The sequence below is a fragment of the Akebia trifoliata genome, chromosome 2 (assembly GCF_017979445.1).
Source record: "Akebia trifoliata isolate Shusen 1 chromosome 2, ASM1797944v1, whole genome shotgun sequence".
Classification (NCBI taxonomy): Eukaryota; Viridiplantae; Streptophyta; class Magnoliopsida; order Ranunculales; family Lardizabalaceae; genus Akebia; species Akebia trifoliata.
Window position 1 is genome coordinate 8380927 of NC_141376.1, and position 22616 is coordinate 8403542.

Consider the following 22616-nt stretch of genomic DNA (forward strand, 5'->3'; position numbering starts at 1 on the left):
AGTTTTTCAGAACCACATGGCTAGTAAATATTTAACTGACATGAGCATAAAACAATCAGGAAAATGTGCTAGAACTGTCAAATGATAACAACATCAACCAAACAGAACAAAAACATCAATCATTGGTATCGGAACATCTAAGAATTGATACCCTCCAAGAAACTTCACTACGATGCCAAGAGTGCTTCAACCTCTGCAATCTGATCCTCTTCATTCTTCGGAGTTGGACTCCTATTAGCCTCATCAAAAAGGTCATGCTTCCACTTCTCTACACGGATACCATTTGGATGATGCTGGTTTCTTTCTCCATATCTTCCACTGAATCCGTCTCTTCCCCTAGAGCCACCACTACCACCACCAAAATAATCCCTTGAAGGGAAGCCAACTCTCTGTGTTTCTCCCCTTTGTGGAGGTGCCCGGTCTCTTGTGATTGGTCTCTCGGATCTGTCTGAATCATGTAGGTGGCGACCACCTCTTTCTTCTCTTCTTGCATCTCCGGAAACAGTTCGCTCAAGACGGCTAGGTCTTCCAGAATCTACAGTTGTCATGCGTGCAGCATTTTCAGTCTCCAGTTCCATCTTCTTCTCCCTAAATGCTGGTCTTTTCCTTACAGGAGGTGGTGCATCTGACTCCAATTCAAAAAACCCATCATGACGCCAAAGGTTGTTGCCGTCACCCCGAGCTTGCGTTCTCTTTTCTCTTTGTTGCAAGTCATGCACATCCGTCTTGTTTGCTCCAATCCTTTCATTGGATCGGTCCTTCGGATTGCCTCTCCATCCACGCTCTATGCAGACAAAAGGCATGATAAGGAAAAACAACACAGAAAGTTGAACAGAATGATGCAGCAAGGGTATACAATAGCAAGAGAGACGGTTCTCTTGAGAAGACGTAGGAAAATGGGACCACACTACTGGGAGAGAGAAAAGAACGAGGAAACGTACCAGAAGTAATTCTGCGACCCAAGCTTCGACTACCATGCCCAGCACCGCTACGCTCGTCGTGCTGTATATAAAACATGCATAGGTAGGCCTAAGATTGTTATGCATAGCGAGGAGAGGCACTTGAACGCACGGGTCCAAACAAGAATCCCCTCTATATAAGGCCAGAAAAGAAAAGTTTCTATGCACTGAATAACAATCAAGTAATCAAAACTCAATGCAAACATTTATGAGTTAATCGAGTATATATTATCGTAAAACTTTGGAGGTATAAGTCATTGATATGAAATGTGAGTCTTGTGCCATTTTTGAGCAAGAAAATCTACATATAGATATGAAGAGCTGATTTCTTCATTTGGTTCGTGGCCCTTTGATCTGCCACCCTTGGTAGAAAATCTTAACTATGGAAAACATAATTGATCAGGGTGTTTGTTTTTTTTGATAAATAATAATTGATCAGGGTATCACTTCCATTGTTTTTCGTTTCCTTTGCAAGTCCAGTGGCGAATCAGTTAACCACTTGTTCATCCATTGTATGTTGTGCAAGTTGGGTCTCATTTCCCGCCTCCTTTTAATGGTCTTTGGTGTTTCCGTCTTTTGCTTATTTGCTTTTCCAGACTTGGCAGATCAGGGACTTTAGGCTCAGACAAAGGATTTTGTGGTGTTTGACTACTTTCACTGTGTGTAGGGGTATTTTGAAGGAGATGAATAGTCAGACATTTGAAAGGAATTTGCACTCTTTGTAATAGGTCATCATTAGTGTGCTGGGTTTTATTTTTAATTGATACTTGGTGTTTAAGGAATTTAAGGGTGGCTTCTTTGAAGACTTTCTTTTTAGGTGGGATTTGCTTTGTAAGGAGAGCATGTAAGGCGGGACTTGGGTTTTCCTTGTGTATTCTTGTTATTTAGTGGTAGGTCTTTTCAATGTCCACTCGCTTTATACAATTAATATTTATAAAATATGTTGGAAGCGAAAGCGTCCTAAAAATATAAAAATTAAGTGGGAGCGTCATGCTTAGTAAACGCCTCTTGCTACTAGGAAAAATAATCTCTTTTAAAATACTCTAAAGGCCTATAGATATAAAGGTTTTAGAAAGCATGATTCCAAGATGGAATTGAGGCAGTTGGAGTTGCAACTCCTGTGACTCAATTTCACTTTCATAATTTCAATCATAAACTCTCATGAGTTGAAACAGAGAAAGCCCCCCCCCCCCCCTACAAATATATATATATATATATATATATATATATAATAAAACACAATGGTGGATCCCACTCCAACTATAATTGTAGGGTATAAATGTCACACTTCAACTGTAGTGGAGTGGAGTCCACACTATTTCACTTTATTGTCTTTCCTTTCCCTTCCCCCCCCCCCCCCCCTACAAATATATATATAAAATAAAACACAATGGTGAATCCCACTCCAACTACAATTGTAGGGTATAAATGTCACACTCCAACTGCAGTGGAGTGGAGTCCACACTATTTCACTTTATTGTCTTTCCTTTCCCTTCCCCCCCCCCCTCTCTCTACAATAATATCCCTCCAATTTTATTATTTTTCCTTTTTTACCCCCTTTTTCAAGAATACCCCTCTAACTTTACTATCTTTGCTCTTTTACCCCAAAGAGAATGTATGTGCCACAGGCATGGGCAAACTCTAGTGTATACACACCACACACACACACACACACACACACAAATGTTACACATATAATAAATAAATAAAATTTGGTGTTGCCGCCACTACCATCAAAAGGGTAGAGTTACAATTCCATCCCTAACTTTGCTCATGCCCATGTCGTCCAATCCTAGGTTTTCTAGGTTGATAGCGACCATGCCCAAGTCATCTTTGCTGCCTAGGACACCCTGTGTTTAAGGACCCTATGATGACTCCAACACCCATGGACAACCAAATCATATAGGGAGTTGTTGCCATCTCTCAATACTCCAACTCCAAATCATAGATACCCCTATCTACAATGAACACTGTAATATATGTCCAGTTGCACTAATTGCAGCAACCAAAATTTATATAATTCTATAGAATTTATAGTTATACCCGAAGGAGCAAGACTAAAATAACAACCAAAGCAAAGCATGAGAGAGAGATGCAAGTCAAAGATCTATTAACCAGACTACCAGAGAAAGAATGCTTAAAACGTTGACAATTAATTAAAAACATATACAAGGAATTTACTAGCGAATCGAATTCGATGAAGAGACAAAAAACCTGAAAATAAGATTGCGATCGAGGGATTTTGGTTGGATCAGAAGAATGTTTGGTGTCATCTATTAGTCCATCAGTCTTCTTGCTCAATTCCCCAATTGCACCATCAGACCCCACCTTAGATTCAGGTTCTAATGGAGCCTCGAGTGGCAAAGCATCCTGCAACCGCCTGCGATACTTTTGATCCTGATCTGTACGATCTATGTCCAAATTATGATTGCTGGAAGATGTTCTCTCTGTTGCTGGTTTCCCATCTCTCCTTGGTTTCTTTGGACTGGGCCCCGGGGCAATGACAAATGCGAACCTTGTTAGAGGTAAGAACAATTTCTTTTCTTTCTTTTTGTTATTTATTTATTTTTTTTTTCCTTTTTGAAGTGCAAGGAGAATATCTAACTCTTATGAAACATACATAAATAAGACGAAGAAAATATTAAAACCATAGCACGAATCTCATACACTGATTGCAAACCATTTCCTTCATCTAGACTCTAGAGGTCAAGGTATATCAACTTTCTAGTGTATATTAGAGCTACTAAGGCATTAAGAACTTTCACGTAAACATTGTAAGAGAAAACGAAAAAAATGCTGCCAATAAATATATTTCTTGGGGTTACTATTGAAAAAAATTAAAAATGCCTCCACTCAATCATCAAGTTGTCCGTCACCAAGACTAAATAATATTTAAGCTTGATTATTCCTCCTCAGCACTCTCTTTCCTCTCTCATCTTAACTCTCTACTCTCTCATATCCCCCCCCTTTCTTCCCTCCTCTCTCTTCTGTTCTTTATTTTTCTTCCCTCCTATAGCTCTCATCTTGCTTCTCTCCTCTTTCCCCTCTCTTCTGTCATTCTCTTCCCATTCTCCTCTTCCCTACCCAATTGACCAACTCAACAAGAGTTGTGACACCAAGCTTGAGTTCAGATCATGTAGGGATTGGGTTGATTCTTCCAAGGCTCTATGCTTGGGTTGGCCACCCCAACCTGCCCAAGCTCCACCCGTAGCATCAAAGAAAATTTTAATAATATTTAAAGAAAAAAATGTTCATCAATAAAAAATTGATAAGACAATTCGATGTATGACTTTGCATTTCATAAGTAATGATAATTCATTAAGCTCCTCCTCATTATTCATTCTTAAAGAAATAAAGAACTAAAAATACAACCCTCTCAAACAAATGCGCTTTACTCAAACCAAAGGTCACCTCCATCAACATGGAAGAAGTCCTACTCCTTTAGGTCAGGTGTGATATTCAAAATCTCATCTAAATAATATAATAAAAAGACAACAGGGGCTGATATATGATTGATTGCACAGTACTACATTTCGCGAAAAATATCTTTAGATGACAAAACAAACCCAATGCCTATATTTGCAAAAAACTATGAGCAATTCTCAAGTTCTGTTACAATAAAAATCCCAGTAATAGCTATGCCTTACCCTAAATATTGGGGTTGGTAACAATAACCCCTATTTCTCCATTCAACTCTATCTAGAGCATTATCTTCAAGAACACATGTCTCCTCCAATTTTTTCTTACAAATTCAATCAAACTCATATTCCGTCGCCCTCTATCCTTTTTAGATCCTAAAACTTGCACCAAATTACTCTTTCTCTAATATTAAAGTAACATATAGGCCAATTTCCACTGCAGCATCTCTGCTTTCTACTGTCAAAATTCCATAAGACTACACTTACTCGACTGGTTTATCGAACCACAATTACACAATTCCCTTTATAAGCCACCTCAAGAACATTTACTGGTCAGTATTTCTCTCTTTCTTCACTTATTTGTTCTGTGGGTTTTTTCAATCAATTTTTTTAGTGGGTCAAATAGGGACAATAGAAGTCGTAATTCAACATATTTTCCCTCAAAAAGGAAGAAATCAAGATGCTTAGAACTTGAATTATTTATATAAAAAAGAAAAATCCATAAGAAGGAAATAAAATATAAGGTAGAAATCGCAATTCGGCGTCGAAGAAAAAAACATGAAATCTTGGAGATTGAATCTCATATAGGAAGAGAGATGCAGGGAGAGGAGAGAGAGAGAGAGAAAAACCTGGGTTCTCTTTCAAGCTTTGAACTGGGGCGCTTGGTTTCGTATTCTCGACCCTCTCGTCGAGACATTGTTATATTTTTTCTCTCTCTTTGATAAACTTCTTCGTTTCTTGGACCTTGAAAGCTATATAAAACTAGGGTTCCTGGCTTCCTGGACTAAAAGTCCTATGAGTTCAACGAACCAATCTTTCAGAGGGTGCTGTTATAGCCACCCCAAGTATTATCAGAGGCAACCCACACCAAAGACAAATTTTTTTGTCTTCTACATGGGTTAAAAGTATTTATAAATCGTCCAAATTTTATTTTTTTTATTTATTTATTTTACAAATTATTTTGATGGGGTTAGAAGTTTTGGAATAATTTTTCTAGGATGGTCTCCTCTCATCATAAAGATCATCCTCACCAAAAATCAATTTATTCTAAAACTTCAAACTCATATAAGATAAAAAATTTGGCTATGGTATGGGTTGCTCCTGATAATAATTGGGGCGCCTCCATTATCTAACTTAAAAAATTGCATTATAAGTCTATTAGTGATTTTGCAAATCAAATGAGTCTGAAACGACTCAAGAGAACTATCTCGGACTCGGATATCACTGGCCTTTTTATCTAAAATTGGAGAATCTAAATATTAGTTTAGTTTTATGGTAAATAAATATTTTTTTAATGTAAACTGGAAGGTGGCATGTGCAAAGCACATGTCTATGAAAAATTTATTTATAATTTAAAATATTATTTAAAAGGTAGTTTGAAGATTACATAGGGTATGTTTGATTGTATAAAAAGTGATTTTCCATGGAATTTTAAATCCATGAAAAAATAGTAAGTAAAATGGGTAGGATTGGAAAATCAAATTCCATTGTTTGATTTCATTTAGATAAAATTATGGGAAAAAAATATGAATAAGAAGAATAAGAGGAGGAGGAGGAGAGAGAGATGATTGGGGTGGAGGGAAGAGGGGGAGGAAGAAGAGAGAGAGAGAGAGAGAGAGAGAGGTGATTGACGATAGAAACAAAGACGAAAATGGTGGCGACAGAGAGGGTGAATGTGATGGTGGTGGTGGGGAAGAAGAAGAGATGAAATTAAGATTTTGATTTGGGCATGAAAAATAAGGGTGAATTTTATTTTTTTCATACATAGAAGTGGGAAAATGAAATCCAAGTTTTGTGGTCATATACATGATACTACTAAAGTGTGTTACAATACTTTTATGTGGTCATATACATGATACTACTAAAACATTAATATAAAACCAAGGTAAAGATTGAAGAACTAAGAAGGATTATGGAAATCGTAACTAAAATTGTAAATATAAAACTATTTGATCTAGTTAATTGACTATGCAATCACTAATTTTTATGATTGCCAATCCCTCTTCTTCTTCTTCTTCCCCCTTTGATTTTTTTTTTTTTTTTTGGGTGAGTGGTGGTGGAGTGAGCTCAAGCTTGTGCCTCATATCACACATTTTCATGTGAAAGTGTGTAGGAGTCATAGATGTTTTTTTATCGAGATACAAGTCAAAAAGCATTTATGATTCCTATCCACTTTCATGTGAAGATGTGTGTTGTGAGGTACAATCTTGAGGTCACTTCTGCATTAGTAATTTTTTTCTCTCCTCTCATTGTTATGTACTTGATTACTTTAATTTAAAACATCATGATTGTTGTGATGACTATGAGTTTCAAGAGATTGGCACCAATCATATTGTCAGTCATTGGCATTGCTGAGTTTGAATCATCTTTAGGGATTTCAATTGATAATTTAACCCAAAAATTATGTGGTGAGTATGGAAGAAGGGGATTCATGCCAGACAATTAATTAGGTGTTTTAAGAGCAACTCCAAAGAAGATATCCATACCCATTTATAGATTATCAAGTACTTGTGGATAACTACTTTGAATATACATGAGGCATGCACTCCATAACTACTTTGAATATACATGAGGCATGCACTCCAACCGTGTTACCTATAATTATTATTCATCACTTTTTAAATATTTTTTTTATTCAACTCATACCAATTTTAATTGGGATGTAAATAAGTAAAAGCTAAGCGCCAACAATAGCCACGAAATGAAAGGATTTTAAAATTCTATTCTTCTTTCCCAATATAACTCTAAAACTCAGAAGAGGGAGGCCTAATGAGACCTTAGGAAGTTCTGATCAATCATGCGTTGTAATTGCTTAATGAAGGTTTAAGTTTTTTTTTTTTCCCAATGTTTTTATTAAAGAGAAATGATCTTCCAATGATCGAAAACCTATTACTAAACCAATGTTTAAGGACGAACTATATACCAACTATATGATTTTGTTTCCCTCAAAAAAAAAAAAAAAAAATGAGGAACCACCCATTTTCAATATTAAAAATGTCAAGATCCTAAATCTGATAAAGGATAAGTTGTGCGTTGGAGACACCCATTTTGGTCTTAAAGAGCCAACATGGCAGTTAAGTTTTAATTTTAAAACGTTTCAACTATACAATCAAGTAATTTAAAAGAAAATAAATAAATTCATACCACGTGTCAAAAAGCAGATGTGGAGTTGGGTAACGTTAGTCAAGACCAGGAGTAGAGGATAATAAGAACTCTCCCAAATTTTGGGCGGCCCTTACATTTTCGTGGCAGGCAAGAAGATACAATCTTTTTCTCAGCAGCTCTACAAGTCTACTCGTTTGGTCTCGCTCTCTCTCTCTCAACATGACCAAGGGACCGGGACTGTTTTCCGAAATCGGGAAGAAATCGAAAGGTAATTTCATCTGTAATTGATCTCACCTTCTGTTTCATGGATCGTTCTCTCTAGGAATCTCGGATTCTTCTCTTTGATTTTGTATACTTCTAATAACTTATGATCAAGTTTGATTTGCAGATCTGCTTACGAAGGACTACATCTACGATCAGAAGTTCTCGGTCTCTACTTACAGCGATGCAGGAGTGGTATGCTTTGAAATATTTTACAGATTTCTGTTCCCAATCCAGCTATTTATTCAATTTTTTTATACTGTAGATCTGTTTGATGTGCATTGTGCTTTGGTGCAACTGGTTATGTTGTGTGTGTATTACTGTCTCATAATGTAAATTTTGGATTATGGGGATTTGTTGTTTCTAATTAAATTTCAGAGTTTGATATTCTTTCTTTATTTTGTATGTTATTTGTTTAATTTACACTGTTTGATGGTATGGTCAAGGGAATTTTCTAATGACTTGAAGGAGTGTAATCTACCCCCCACCACCACCACCAAAAAAGAAAAAAGAAAAAAAACAGAACAATAATAACAAACAGAGAATTGTGGTTTAAAACAACTTTTTAAACGAGTTATTGCTGGCAGCAAGTGTGATTTAGGGATTCAATTTTATATGAAGGGGTTAGGTTGATATGACCTCGGATTAGAAGTGGGCCATACTTAATAAATTTGAGTTTTTTTTGTTGTTGAAAATTATGAGATCTATAGGGATTTCTTTTTATTCTCCTTTTTAGTGTCTTTCCTAATTTTTAAGGTTTTCTATTCAAACATGGGGAACAATTAGTACCGTTTATCACTTGTTGTCTGCAACAACAAATAAGTGAAAACAAGAAATGGATGTCTAGATATTAACCAATAGATTATGTTGTAATAGTTTTTTAGTAGTTGCCCCTCTTGGCTGTCCAATGAGGCCAAATCAGGTAGCAAGAAAAGTGGTATTGGAAATTGATATGTCATCAACAATGAAGTCCCCGTATCTCAAACAAAAAGTATAAAAACATAAGCAAGGTACTAAATCTTAACTATGACTCAAATTCAACCCGAGGGCTCGCAAATAAAATAAGGGTTTGAAACATAATAATAAGAAGAAACTCAATTCCAATAGAACAGCGAGAAGAAGTTCAAGTATAACTGCAATTGTTATTCTTATTTTTTTGTCTTTTCGTGGCAAAAAACAATTTTTTTATTTATCAAAAAAAAAAGAAAGATATGTCATCATGCAATAGCAGTTTTGTACATAACTTTTTGAGGATCTGTGATATTTATGAAAATGTCATTGTACAATGATAACAAAGCTCGTCTTTTCAACTAGAAGACAAAAAAAAAAGGTATTTTTATGGGAAGAAAAAGGATATTGGAGGTTGCTAATCTAATGCTTGTGTTTGACCTAGCATCCTCCATATTTATATATGTACTAGGGATTTTCAATTTCCTAACATGTTCCTATTGTGTAAAGTGGTGCAAGAGTTGTTATTTACTAATCCATTGTCCTTTTGCTAGTGGAGTATGGATCACATTCTTACAACTTTTTGGGATGTCTTGGGTGTTTCCAAGATAATTATTCAATTCTCTTCAAGGATAGTGGGTTAAATTTTCCTTGGCTAGAGGCAACATTCTTTGGATAATTCTCCTTTTTTCCATACGGTCAATTTGAATAGACAACTGATTGTGTTTTTAACAATAAGGAGTGTTCTTTGGTTGCGTCTAACTTAGAACAAAACACTTTTATACTAATGGATTTCTATCTTGAGTAAATTTAGGGGCAATGTTTTGATGAGCTTGTTTTAGGTGTGGTAAAATTGTCAGTAGAGCTTCTATGTAACCTGGTGTTTGGAGATGCAACTTTGAGACCTTCACTCATGATCAAAAGTGTCATTCTCTTGTTTCTTTTGACTATTTTCACATTTCCTATCTTTTTTCTTTTCTTTTCTAAGGTTAGGTATGTTTGTATCTTTTAATGATATTGAATAATTTTTAGTGTTCGGATTGCCTTTGTGGCTCTTTGTTATTCTTCCAAGTACCACTTAATGAGTCTTGTGATTTGAGTTGTTAAGAGACTCTGCATGGAGCATCAACATTTATCTCAGACACATGTAATTCAATGTACATAATGAGGAATTCTTCTTTGTTAAACGTTCTCTCTGTTCCTTTTTGGGGTTTCTTTGAATGTCATGGTTCTGTCATTCATACCAAATAATATCATCTGAGGAGAAAGACACTTTGTATGCAACAAATGTGGATGAAAATGTGAAGGTGCCAGCTTGGTGAGTTGGTGAAGTCTTGAGTGGTAATATTACAGACCTGGGGTTCAACACCCAAGGTCTTCTCTTGCCTATCTCTCCCCCCTCTCCCCCCCCCCCCCCCCCACCTCCCCAAAAAAAAAAAAAAAAAAAAAAAAAAGGTAAAATATGTCATGGAAATGTTGCACCTTTGGGTATGATCTAGTTATTCAAGTATCCAAAAGTAATAGGCCAGAATACTTTCAAGCATCAATGATTTAGTTTTCAAAGGCACTTGGGAGTGCCTTTGGTCCCTAGTATTACCTCTTGATCTGTTTTCCCTCCTTTCCTATGCCTTTGTTTTTCAAAGTTTGTATGAAAATGTTGAATGTTAGCTGAGTGAAAAAAATGCTGTATCAGAAGTCGGAACCTAGCCTATCTCAATTGTTCTATGGCTAGTTCCTAATTAGTTTTAATTTTCTTTTCAAAAACTTGAAAATCAGAAGGAAATGTTGGTAAGGTGTAATTGCAATTGGAAAAAGCTGGAAGCAACTCTGATATGTGTATTTCATCAGTGCCATGCTCCTTTCTAGTTTCTACTCCATTTTTTAAGTGATGAGGAAAATTGAAGGGTTTTTTAAGTGATCAAATTGTCAAGCATTTAGGGTTCTAGTGATCTTTTAATAGCATTTGGTTAGAAATTGTGATGTTCACTGGTTGAAGAAAGTATTCATATGTCAGCTTGTCTTTTGTTGGGTCTGTATAGGCTAACGACAGAAGGAAACTTGCAGGTTTTGGAAGACCTAAATGCTATAATCTTCCTTTGTGTCCTTTACTGTTTTTTTTTTTTATGAGTATAAAATATTATTAATGAAGAAAAGAAGGAAGGGGAGGCTGAGATAGCCCCCAACAACACGACAAGAGAACCAGCAGAAAGAAAAAAGAAAATAAAATTACACGGCTGGGAGCTAATCACAAATGGTTTCCCAATTAAACAAGAAATCTTGGAAGCACACTCCCTTAAAAGCTTTGTTCATCTTTGACCAAAAGAACAGAAGGCCAATAATTTCTAAAATCACTGTGTGGGACGAGCTCTCCTTGCTATGAAATACCCTGTTGTTGCGCTCTTTCCAAAGACTCCAAGCAATGGCTGATGGAAGGATATCCTAAAGATGCTTCTTTGTAGAAAAGAAGATATTGAAACTCCACCTCTCTAGAAGATGAAAAAAAGATAAAGAAAGAACCCAATCCACTTGGAAACGGGATAAAAAGAACATCCAAATAACACAGGAGAAAGAACAATGTATAAGAATATGATTAACAGACTTCCCATCCCTCGAACAAAGTAAACAAAAATTTGGAGTGATCCACCCCCGTTTGATCAAATTATCCAATGTAAGAATTCTACCCAAAGAGGCAGTGAGATCTCTCATGATTTGCTCTTATTGTATTATTTTTCCTATTTTCTAATGAATTTATCTTTGCCATTCAAAAATAAAAAAAAGGTAGTATTTGACAGACATTTGTACATGCAGATTGGTAAACTTTAGCTGTCTTTGTCAAAGCGCTTACCTCCTTTTCATCTTTGATTTATATTCAGGCCCTTACATCAACTGCAGTAAAGAAGGGAAGTCTCTATACCAATGATGTCGCGGTGCAATACAAATACAAGAATACTGTCATTGATGTGAAAGTTGATACTGAATCAAGTGTTCGTTGCTTGCCTTTTTCTTTTCTTTCCTTTTTCAATCTCAAAAACCTCAAGTGACATTTTAATTTTTCTAATAATAAGCACCTCCCCTCCCTTTCTCCTGATCTAGCAGATCTCGACAACCCTTACTTTCACAGATATTCTGCCATCCACAAAGGCTATCACTTCACTCAAGCTTCCGGATTATAAATCTGGCAAGGTAACATTTCATTGCTTTTAAACTGGACGCAAATTTTATAAAAATAAATATAACTGGGAAATATAAGACACTTAAATCCTTTTATTCTATTACAGGTGGATCTGCAGTACTTCCATGAACATGGAACATTCATGACCGTAGTTGCCTTGAACCAGTCCCCTGCAGTTGATCTTTCAGCAACCATTGGCACCCCTAGCTTTGCATTTGGTGCAGAAACTGGTTATGAGACCTCTTCAGGTAGTTTTACAAAGTACAATGCTGGCCTTAGCGTCACAAATCAAGATTATAATGCTTCCATTATTCTGTAAGTATGTTCATAGCAATTCAAATTCCATGGAAGTGAAAAAGAAAAGAGCTACATTGCGTTCTAACACCTAGTTCGCCTTGTCTTTACCCCCTCTAGGGCTGACAAGGGAGACACTCTGAAGGCTTCATATGTGCACCATCTCGATCAACTGAAGAAGAGTGCTGGGGTGGCAGAGATTGTCAGAAGGTTCTCCACCAATGAAAACACATTCACAGTTGGAGGGTCTTTCGCGGTCGATCCTCTTACCACTGTGAAGGCAAAGCTCAACAACCATGGGAAGCTTGGGGCCCTACTTCAACATGAGCTCAAACCCAAGTCAATACTGACAATCTCTGGCGAGTTTGACACCAAGGCCTTGGACAAGAATCCCAAGTTTGGGTTGGCCCTTGCTCTCAAGCCTTGAATGATTTAGCTATTAGTGTCAAGGATAATACAATTGCTGGGACTCATGTACCCTCGTTGAGAGATAAATGTTTCCACAGATAAGCTCTTTTCTGGGTTTTGATGACTGTGGGTTGATTGATTGAATGCTTATGCCCTGTACTGTTCTTTTTTTGGAGTATTTTTGTTAGAGATTAATACCTTATACCTTTTAGGGAGGCTTTGCGTTTAGTTAGTTTGAGAAATTATTAATTGTGTATCCTCATTAATGTCATTGTTGTTCAATCAGGCCCCAAACACAGTTAAGACCTACTTCTCAATTTAGTGGTTAGTTTCACTAAAAAAGATAAATGAAGAGTGAATCTAATAATGTATTTTGGAATTGAGGTGGCCCAAATTATAGCTCTTACCTTTTCTTTGCCTTGATGCTGTGAACTAAAGTTTTGAAGCTGGACAGCCATTATTTCTACACATAAGCACAATAGCACAAGTAGAAGAATCTGATATTGACGGCACCGAGGTCTTCATAGTGGGATGACAAACAAATAAGTTTTTTTGTACAAGTAGAGATCAATGCTGTTGGTTTAGTTTTATAAGGGAAAAAAAACACAGGTTTACTACCACTGTCTGATGTGGATGAACCCCTTAGCCATGCTGAGATAAACCTGCATCGGTTCACAATTTCAGCACTCTTGTATGGGTTGTTCCGAGCCGAGGAAAGCTAGGAGCTATACACCACCATGAACAAACTCAACAGTAGAGACTTCTTGGTTTGGGTCTGTTGAGTCCAGATAAAATGAAGAAGTCAATTCCGCGCTTTAAACCTTCTGCACCATTTAATCATCAGCTCTTTGATCTTGGCATCCATTCGAGTGCCCCTGCCTCCCCAGACCAACATGTGAGCGAGATCTTCTAAGGATGATCCAGACACTTCATGCACTGCCTTGAATCCTATTCTTTTATAGAATCTAACAAGCTGAAACACCGAATTCCCAATTTCGAACCACCAGTACAATGAATTCCAAACACCAATACCAAACGAATCATTAAAAAAAATGAAATCACTTTGGTGACTTAGTTACCAAAAACTAGAATGGATGTGTACTGTATGTAGTTTGTTATCTAAGAAAGAAGAAGATCAAATCAAAATATTGGTGTTCTGTGATTAAAAACCAAGTGAGCTACATTGACACCCCAACTTCTACTTTTTACACCCCAATAAAAATAAAAAGAGATATTTACGAAAACATGCACAACTTTTGTTCTAATTACCATTTTGGTACACTCTTCATTTTATTTATGAAAACATACACACAGTACACTGTTCACTTATACACATCTATGAACTCCTAAGTTTAAAAGTGAACTTACGAATTCGTAGATATTAAAAGTGATGAACTTAAGAGTTCGTAGATGCGTAAACAGTGTACACCAGGCATGTTTTGGGAATTAAAATGGACAGTGTACTGAAACTGGAATTTTGGCATATTCACTACACAATTTGGAGATTCACCCAAATAAAAAGAGGCAATGATTTAGAATAAGTAAAAATTGGGGTGCCAATAGAATTTCTATTTCTAATATTTCTATTTGTTAGATTTAGAGTTTTAGATCGGCCTAATCCTAATTGTAAACAACCCCTGAGGTTGTTTCAATTTGTTATAATGCAATGTAATGTTGAAGTAATAACTTGAACCAAACTTTTGTAATGTGGAATGGTGTGTTTTAATATTTAATTAGGGTGTTATAAATAATTTTAGAAATTGTGGTGTAATAAGTAAAAATTGGGTACCAATAGCACCTCTCTCTAGTTCTAGTATGGTAATTCTAAAAATAGCGAAAAAAAGAGACTAATAAGAGGAAAGTAAGATAGGCAAGAACCTTGGAATGGTAAAGATCAGTGTCATTGATGGCAAGAAGCTCAGCTGTTCTGCAACCACAGTCGTACCCATGGCGTATAGCGACGGCTCCAACGAACAAACCAATACCGAATATCGATTTCTCCATGCCAAGCGTCTCTTTTCGCAATCTAATGGAATCCAAATGTAGAATTCTTCCTCCCAACCAGACCCTTATCACTCCTTCTGCTCTCCCAAGCTCACTCTTTGTTTCCAAGCTTCTGACTGTGATTCTGAAGAAGGGTCCCAATGTTTGGAGTTGAAGATGAAGGTTTTGGGATCTTGAGGAATCCATGATTTCAGACATGGTTGGTATGATGGTCTCTATGTCATCTCTTTCAACTTCACTATTACTGGCTTTAGTGAGAGAATTCAAATGGGGTTTTAATGTAATTGGGTTGGGATGTTGTGGTGTTGAAGAAAGAGGTAAAATTTGGGAATTTGGGTTTTTATGAGAAGTAGAATTGAAGTGGTTTTTCCCTTGGAGTAGTATTGGATTTGAAACAGAGATTCTTGAACTTGAAACCATGTACAGATTTGCCATTTTTCTTTACTTTTGGCACCCAAAGTGCGGGATGATTTGCAGTGCTGTACTGCTGTTGATATTTTAATTTTTACCAATTAAGACACGTGGCAAAGAGAGACATTGGTTATATGTGGGCCTCACATTGTATGCATGAACAGCTCTCAAGTAGTTTTGATACAAAAGGTGTGGCATGTGGCATATGCTGAGCCATGTGTCCTTATTTGTGCCCACAAAACAAATTATTTTCCTGAGTGGATATGGGTTTAAATGGGTTGGGCCCATGGTCCTAGTTTGGATTATCTAAGATTGAGATTCGGGGTCAGGCCAAATCTGAAATTACTACAAATTAAGCCCAGGCCTTGCCCACAAACATCGTACAAGTTGAGCTCATGCTTACCACGCGGAATAAACTGAAATATGTGTAACCAATAAAAAAAATACAACTGGAAGAAGTTAAAAAAAAAAAAACCTCCAGCTGTTTTGCTATGATTGGTTATATTTATATTTATATTTATGATTGGTTGTAAAAAACATTCATTTTGAATTTTCACATAATCTCATATGGACAATCACATCAGCCCACTGAGGGCATCACATCACCAAATAATAATTTTATTTTGAATAATAATGAAATGACCTCTAAATTGTATCTCATGCCGCACTTCTTGGTATGAAAGTGTGTAGAAACCATAAATGTTTTTCATTAAGATATGAGTCAAAAACATTTATAGTCCACACACATTTTCATATCAGGTTGTGTGATATGAGATCCAATCTTGAGGTCACTCCAGACTTTATTATCTTCCTGATTAAAGGCTTTTAAAATGGAAAGCATTGACTTCCCAAAGTTAAAATTTAAAGACATTTATGAGAAATTCTTTCTTTTCTTTTTAGAAAATTTCAAATTTTATACTTTACATAAGTGTGATATCAAATCATGTTTTTGAATGCCACACGAACGTGCATTTATGAAACATTGGTGACAAAGTTAAAAATAAAAATTTGCCTTCTATAAAAAATGGTAGTGAGCTGAAACACAAGTTAAACAATTAATTGATTGTATTTTACTCTTTTTTATGCACATGTGGCATCGCAGTATTCTATATGCGTAAAAGTCAAATTCTTAAGATAGTCATCGAGATTTTGTAAAATTCCAACCGTTGGATGTTTTACTTGCACGATCGGGATCTTTGTGTTATTCTTGAGTCAAGAGAGCATGCATTAAATACACCTTGAGAATAAGCATTTGAGTGTATTTTTGATAAGAAATTATTTTTTAAGGGTAACTTTGGTAGGAAAACCTTTTTCCTAAGTGTATTTAATGCACTTTAATGTGAGCCCTTAGGCACAGGTTAACAATATCCAAATTAAAAGGGATCGACTAGTTGCACACCACAAATTATTAATTATATCCCATCACTTAAAAATTTTCCACTTGACTGATTACACTTCAAAAATAATTAAAAAATGTTGCATTATTTATTTTTTGATAAATTTTACAAGTAATATTTGACCATTTCTAAAACATGGCCTTGCTTGGTATCCCGTGAAAGACAGGAAATGCAAAACTTTACATTTCCTATTTTTCGTGGGATATCATGATTCCAATGTTTGGTAGACCCTTCAGTACGTCAATGTAAAATTTTGTGATCTCTTGGTTGAGCATTGTAAAATTTAAAAAAATCATACAAAAAAAATTTAAATTAAAATACGATCTAAAAATCGTTTTAATAAGGTTTATAAAGAACATCAAATTTACCAGCTTTGAGATCAACATGTTTCACAACATTAAACACACTGAAACTTGATTCAACAAGCTATAAAAAAAAATTGAAGTTGGCAAATCCTAATTGAGCTCTAAAATATGTGGGTTTCGATTCATCAATTGCATGCGAGCTTAAATCATCACAAAACTTTGAAATGGTTATCCAAACTGATCTTAGAGCCTTAATCTTAGGTACTATCTCATCTTTTGATTTCATGAAGGATTCTATTAAGTAGGCCCCAGTACTACTACACATGGCTGAACATCACTATTTAGGTGGAAGGCTTTGGTTTCATGTTTCAAATACTCAAGTGGGGCAGAATTATATTAGTTTGATTGTTTCCTAGTTATGGTTATTGGGTGTTGACTTAGCAAATTAAATGTGTTCTTATCAACACCTGGATTTAGTCGGGTCAAATAAATCTGTATCGACTCTGTTCTATTGTTGGCTGAGTCACAGTAAACGGAGTTATCGTTTTAAAAACACTCTTAGTTGCTCTATATTCGTTTATGTCCTTATTACACCTCTATACTACTTTCAAGATAATGTATTTGGAAGATTACATGTAACAATGCAAGTAATATATTAATTGTTTGTAATTATTTGGTATTAAATTCTTCCAACCACTTGTCATGATTTTGACATTTTCCTTTCACGTTATCTCATCTTTAGATTAAGTGCATTCTCCTTCACGCAATTTTCAATGCTGAAAGAATTGGTCAACTTTAAAATAAGAGAGTTGTTATTGCACACACACTTTTTTTACTAACGCCACACCAACTGTGTTCACTTCTTTGGTGTTTGACTATTTTAATCTTTAGATTTTATTATTAAAAGAGAAAAAAATTACTAACCTCAAACCATATTTGAAGCTCTCTGGTCTTCTGATGGCCGTTGAGATGAAAGAATATTTATATAGGATTCTTGATGAAACAAATTCCTAAAAACAATTATTCATCGTTAGTGAACTTGTATTTTTTTTTTTCTCGAATCTCAACTATATGTTTTATGTAGGATGTGAAATTTCATTTGAGAAATCTTAAAAACATAAAACTCTAATTCAATAACTAGAATCAGTTGACCAACAAAATACAGAGCGCTATAATTTCTTAAATTAGGAATGGCTACATGGCGGATTTGAGTCGAATTTAGCTTAATCCAACCTTGATTAAAATTATTCGCCCCGAACCTATTCTGACCATGATTCGGGTGTGAATTTTTAACCCATGCCCACCCGTAATGGTATTTCTAAAACCTGCCCCTGTTTTGTTGTTTAACACAATTGTTTTTTTAATCAAATTGAAAAATCTAAAATTTTTCAATCGAAGTACATCTTTATAAGATTGTAGAGGATGTTCTACATCCTCAAATGTATATATATATATAGGCAGGGCGGGGTGAGTTAACAGGGGTGAGGTATATCAAAATAGTCTCCTTCTCAAATTCGACTCAATTTTTTATTTTTAATGCCAAAATTGCTCGAAAACCATTTAAAGGTTTCCTTCGAAACAATTACAAAGCATTATTAGACTGATACAAATTGAAATCATACAAGATTTTACGAAAAGAAACAAGGTGTTAAACCATGTGTTGGATTATGTCTTTTATTCTTGATATATGAAGAGTTGTCATGAATTCAATCTGGATATTTTGATGATCCGTTAATGACTTATTTAATACCAGGAATCGTCCTGAACAAAATATTTGACCTAATTGATTTGGATCAAACCCGTTTACTCTCTTTGTAATCCTAAATATATAAAAGGTAAGATATGAAATCCTAAAAAGATTAGAAAAATATACGAGAGGCAGAGAAATTGTAATCCTATTCTTCTTTAGTTATTATAGTAAAATTATCGTTTTCGCTCGTAGACGTGGGTCGATGCTTTGACCGAACTACGTATATCTTTTGTCTAGTGAGATTATTTGTGTTTTTATTGATTTATACTTCGGATCTAAGAGTTCTTTCTAACACCATACTTGTAAGTTATTAGAATTAGTAAAGAGAGCTGCTATTGGCACCCCAACTTTAACTAATTACACTCTAATTTTTTAAATTATTTATCACACCCTTATTAAAGATTAAAACACGCCATTTAAACATTACAAAAGTTTGATTCAAGCTATTACTTCAATATTACAAAGTATTATAACACATTCAAACAACCAGCAGTTGTTTACAATTAGGATTAGACTCAGATAAAATCTTAAATCTAACAAATAGAAATCTGAGTCTCAGAGAGGGAGAGAAAGATTCTATTGGCAGCTTAACATTTTTACTTATTCTTCATGTTCTATTTTTTATAATTGGGATGTAATAAGTAAAAGTTGGGGTGCCAATAGCACTTCTCGTAATAAAAACCAAATGAAACGAAATAATATTCATAATATTATATTAACAACCAAACATAATAGAAAAAGGAAAAAAAATAAAAAATGCTAAAGTGACTTCCACTGTTCTGACGTGAAGGTGTCCTCTGAATCATAGATGATTTCCCTCCAGATACGAGTAAATGCATCTCTGATTCTAAGCACACCTCCACGTCAGATCAAAGTCGAAGGCGGAGCAGTTACGCTAGCCTTGTTGTCGCTCGCTTACAATACAAGTAAGAAAAGAGAAAGAGATTCAAACCGAAACATAGAGATTGGGAACAAAAGAGAACCATTTGAAGCCACAGCTCCACTTCTCGGGCAAATAAGGACACTTGGGGAACCAAGACCAGGTTTGTGTACAAATGTTATAGTAAAGCACCTCTGGCCACGTGTAGCAACAAACGCACACCATCCCTTCATGACTGAAACAGTACACGTGTTCATAGTTATGGTAACAAACAGACATAAACTTCCTAAACATCATCTCTGGTAATCTCCCAATCTCCACCCATTCTCTCCTCCTCTCTCCCCCATATTCCCACAATTTCAAACACCTTGATATCCCATGTCTTCCAATTCCACCAATCAAACACAGTTTCCCTTCACCGCCACTCACCAATCGAACAAAAGTCAACTCTCCTTGACCTGGAAGATCATCTATTGAATGTCTCCCCCAATTTCCAGTCTCTAATTCAAATCCCACAATCGAGAAGGGCTCAGGAGTTGTGAAATATAGACAACCATTTGAAAAAACCCCATCTTGATGAAAATTTTCGATAAAAATTGGGCGGAATCCAGAGAATCGAGTCCATGATTGAACCCTAGAGTCGTAAACGAAAGCCGAATTGGATGGAGACCCAGAACAGAGGATAAAGATTTTGTACCCATGTGGAGAAGGGATCAGAGAAATTGAATCGAAAGAGAAAGGGTAGATTGGGAATTTGATGAGTCTTGAGGATCTGGCAAGAATATTGCAAACAAGGAAGGAGGAAGATGAGGTGGGGAGAGAGAAGCAGAGGAGGCCATTATAGGCAGAGAGGAGATTGGTTGGAGATCCATAAGAGGATGGGGAGAGGTCTAACATGCGCCAGCGGCGTAGGATAGAGTCGTACAGTGGGAACTTGTGGTGGAACTGTGGGTGCGAAAGGAGAAGAAATGAAGAGAAGGGTGCGAGAGAAGATGAAGAGGTGTGATTAGAGATGAAAAATGGAGAGAAGATGAGAGAGTTGAATCGTCTACAAGTGGAGCGGAGATTGAAAAAGGTTTTGAGAGGAAGAAAAACCAATATATGATCTAGAAGCTCTTCAGGCAATTGGCTCCATATTTCAGGTTCCATTGTTGGTGATGCTGTAGAGCTCGTCACCTCCATTGTTGGCATCTCTTGATGATATGTGACTGACTCTCTCTTGTTGTTTCAGTCGACCCTTTTTAAAGGAGATATTCTATTGGCGCACTAAATTTTACTTCTAACACACACCAATCCTTTTCAAATTAATAATTATATAGATTGGTGTGTTATAAGTAAATAATGGTGTGTTAATAGAAGCTCTAAAGCAGAGATTTGACTCTTGTTTGTTGGGTTTCTAGAACCAATGGAGAGTTGGACCAAGGGATGCTCCACGTGGAATTTGTAATTAGTCTTGATGGTCGTAATTAGTGTCCAACGAAGGATTAGAATGATGAATAAGGGTTTTTCTAGACAAACAAGAATTCTACATAGATGATAGACCAAGTGAACATCTTCTAGTGGAGCTAGATAGGCCAAAGAACTTTCTTAATCTGCGGGGACGATTGACGGATAGTGACCAACGACAATTGAGATAGTAAGATATTTAAGGGATTTCCCAACTAAAATGTCAAAACATGTGTTCCACATCCCATATGTCAATGATGAGTAAATGTGTCGACTCCTCCAACGCTCCTATTTAGTGTTACGTTTGACGAAGCTGAAATCATAGTAACAAAAATTCCCAATTTAAAAAAAAAAAAAAAAAAAATCACGTTTAAAACTCGACTAGCATCCCTAACGATTAAAAAATTAAAAAAATGCAAATTTTCCTTGTGTAATAAAAATTGTCGATTTTTTTCAAATTTTTTTTTTTTTACTTTTTTTTTTTCATTTTTTTATGAGGAAAATTTTTTTAAATATTTTCTTTCGTTTTTTAAACGTTAAAATTTGATAATTCATAAATGTAAAAATAAGGGATTTGATGATATTAATTTGATTTTATGAATTTTTATTTATATATATATATATATATATATATATATATATATATATATATATATATATTATATATATATATATATATATATATATATATATATTTATAATTTTTTAATATAATTTTCTTTTTACTGATTTAAACCCTTACTCCGATCTTGTGACAATAGCTGAACCTGATAAAAGTCTTCCTGAGGTAATCTGGAAGTTCTACAGTGGCGAATATTCTATCTGCATTAAAAAAAAATTATATAATCATGATCTGACTCTTGACATTTTTGAAGTCCAAGTAAGCAATAAAGGACACCACTTGAGTGGGATGGTGGGCCCAAATATGGTATGCATGAAGACATTTTAACATTAATAAGAATTTTTTATTTTTATTTAATATCTTGTAGGGTTTCTCCTTTGTAATGCCTTCAAAGTTAGGGCGTCATTTTATTTTTTTCCATCAAGATTCCTTTTGACTTGAAAAAAGAGTCGTGGTGGAATGACACAGGATTTATTGTGATTCCCACGATTATGTGGACATGCATACATAATCGTAGATGATTTTTACTTGTATCATAAAAAAAAATACATCTATAATTATGTACATATTTCACGTCAGTCTTGTGAGAATTGTAGTAAATACTTTCAACATTTTCATTGAAAAAAATGTAAAATATAAAAAACAAGAAAATCCTTAAGGACTTTGTTCTTCATTGCATAACCTCACTTACTTGGTATGTACGATGTGGGGGAGTTGCACGTGCCTGACTCACTCAATCCCACTAGTCGGACCTAAGTTTGGATACCCGTCATTAAAATGGAGGTCCAACAAGAAATCCAACATTACTTTTGGCTATCAATATCCAACAAGGTCGTGGTGGTTAATATTATAAGCACAGTCTTAAGTTTTGAATTCTTTTATGCACATACGGGGATAAAAACACACACTAAGAAGTATTAAGAATTGAAACTCATCATCAAGAACCATCTTCACGGATGTTATTTGATTCACAATACTTTACACTATATTCAAATGTTTTGTAAAATTGTAATAGA

General features: G+C 35.4%; 4 protein-coding genes across 4 annotated transcripts; 1 reads left to right on the forward strand and 3 right to left on the reverse strand.

Annotated features, from left to right (window-relative positions):
- Window positions 1-2: 2 nt before the first annotated feature.
- LOC147409322 (cyclin-like protein) lies at window positions 3-5392 on the reverse strand. Its single transcript, XM_086427619.1, has 4 exons — window positions 5227-5392; window positions 3174-3444; window positions 942-1002; window positions 3-784 (listed from the first exon to the last, which is right to left on the reverse strand). The coding sequence occupies exons 1-4, from the start codon at window positions 5292-5294 to the stop codon at window positions 168-170; spliced, it is 1017 nt and encodes a 338-aa protein (XP_086283745.1). The 5' UTR covers window positions 5295-5392; the 3' UTR covers window positions 3-167.
- Window positions 5393-7814: 2422 nt separating this feature from the next.
- LOC147409323 (mitochondrial outer membrane protein porin 5-like) lies at window positions 7815-13179 on the forward strand. Its single transcript, XM_086427642.1, has 6 exons — window positions 7815-7970; window positions 8091-8158; window positions 11785-11895; window positions 12008-12094; window positions 12190-12398; window positions 12498-13179. The coding sequence occupies exons 1-6, from the start codon at window positions 7922-7924 to the stop codon at window positions 12802-12804; spliced, it is 831 nt and encodes a 276-aa protein (XP_086283768.1). The 5' UTR covers window positions 7815-7921; the 3' UTR covers window positions 12805-13179.
- An 85-nt stretch (window positions 13180-13264) lies between these two features.
- Window positions 13265-15692, reverse strand: LOC147409324 (uncharacterized). The gene is made up of 2 exons (XM_086427651.1): window positions 14664-15692; window positions 13265-13758 (listed from the first exon to the last, which is right to left on the reverse strand). Exons 1-2 carry the CDS (start codon window positions 15222-15224, stop codon window positions 13588-13590), a joined length of 732 nt encoding a protein of 243 aa, XP_086283777.1. The 5' UTR covers window positions 15225-15692; the 3' UTR covers window positions 13265-13587.
- Window positions 15693-15727: 35 nt separating this feature from the next.
- Window positions 15728-20829, reverse strand: LOC147409325 (Galactose oxidase/kelch repeat superfamily protein). The gene is made up of 2 exons (XM_086427632.1): window positions 19636-20829; window positions 15728-17912 (listed from the first exon to the last, which is right to left on the reverse strand). Exons 1-2 carry the CDS (start codon window positions 20721-20723, stop codon window positions 17828-17830), a joined length of 1173 nt encoding a protein of 390 aa, XP_086283758.1. The 5' UTR covers window positions 20724-20829; the 3' UTR covers window positions 15728-17827.
- Between the last annotated feature and the right edge of the window lie 1787 nt (window positions 20830-22616).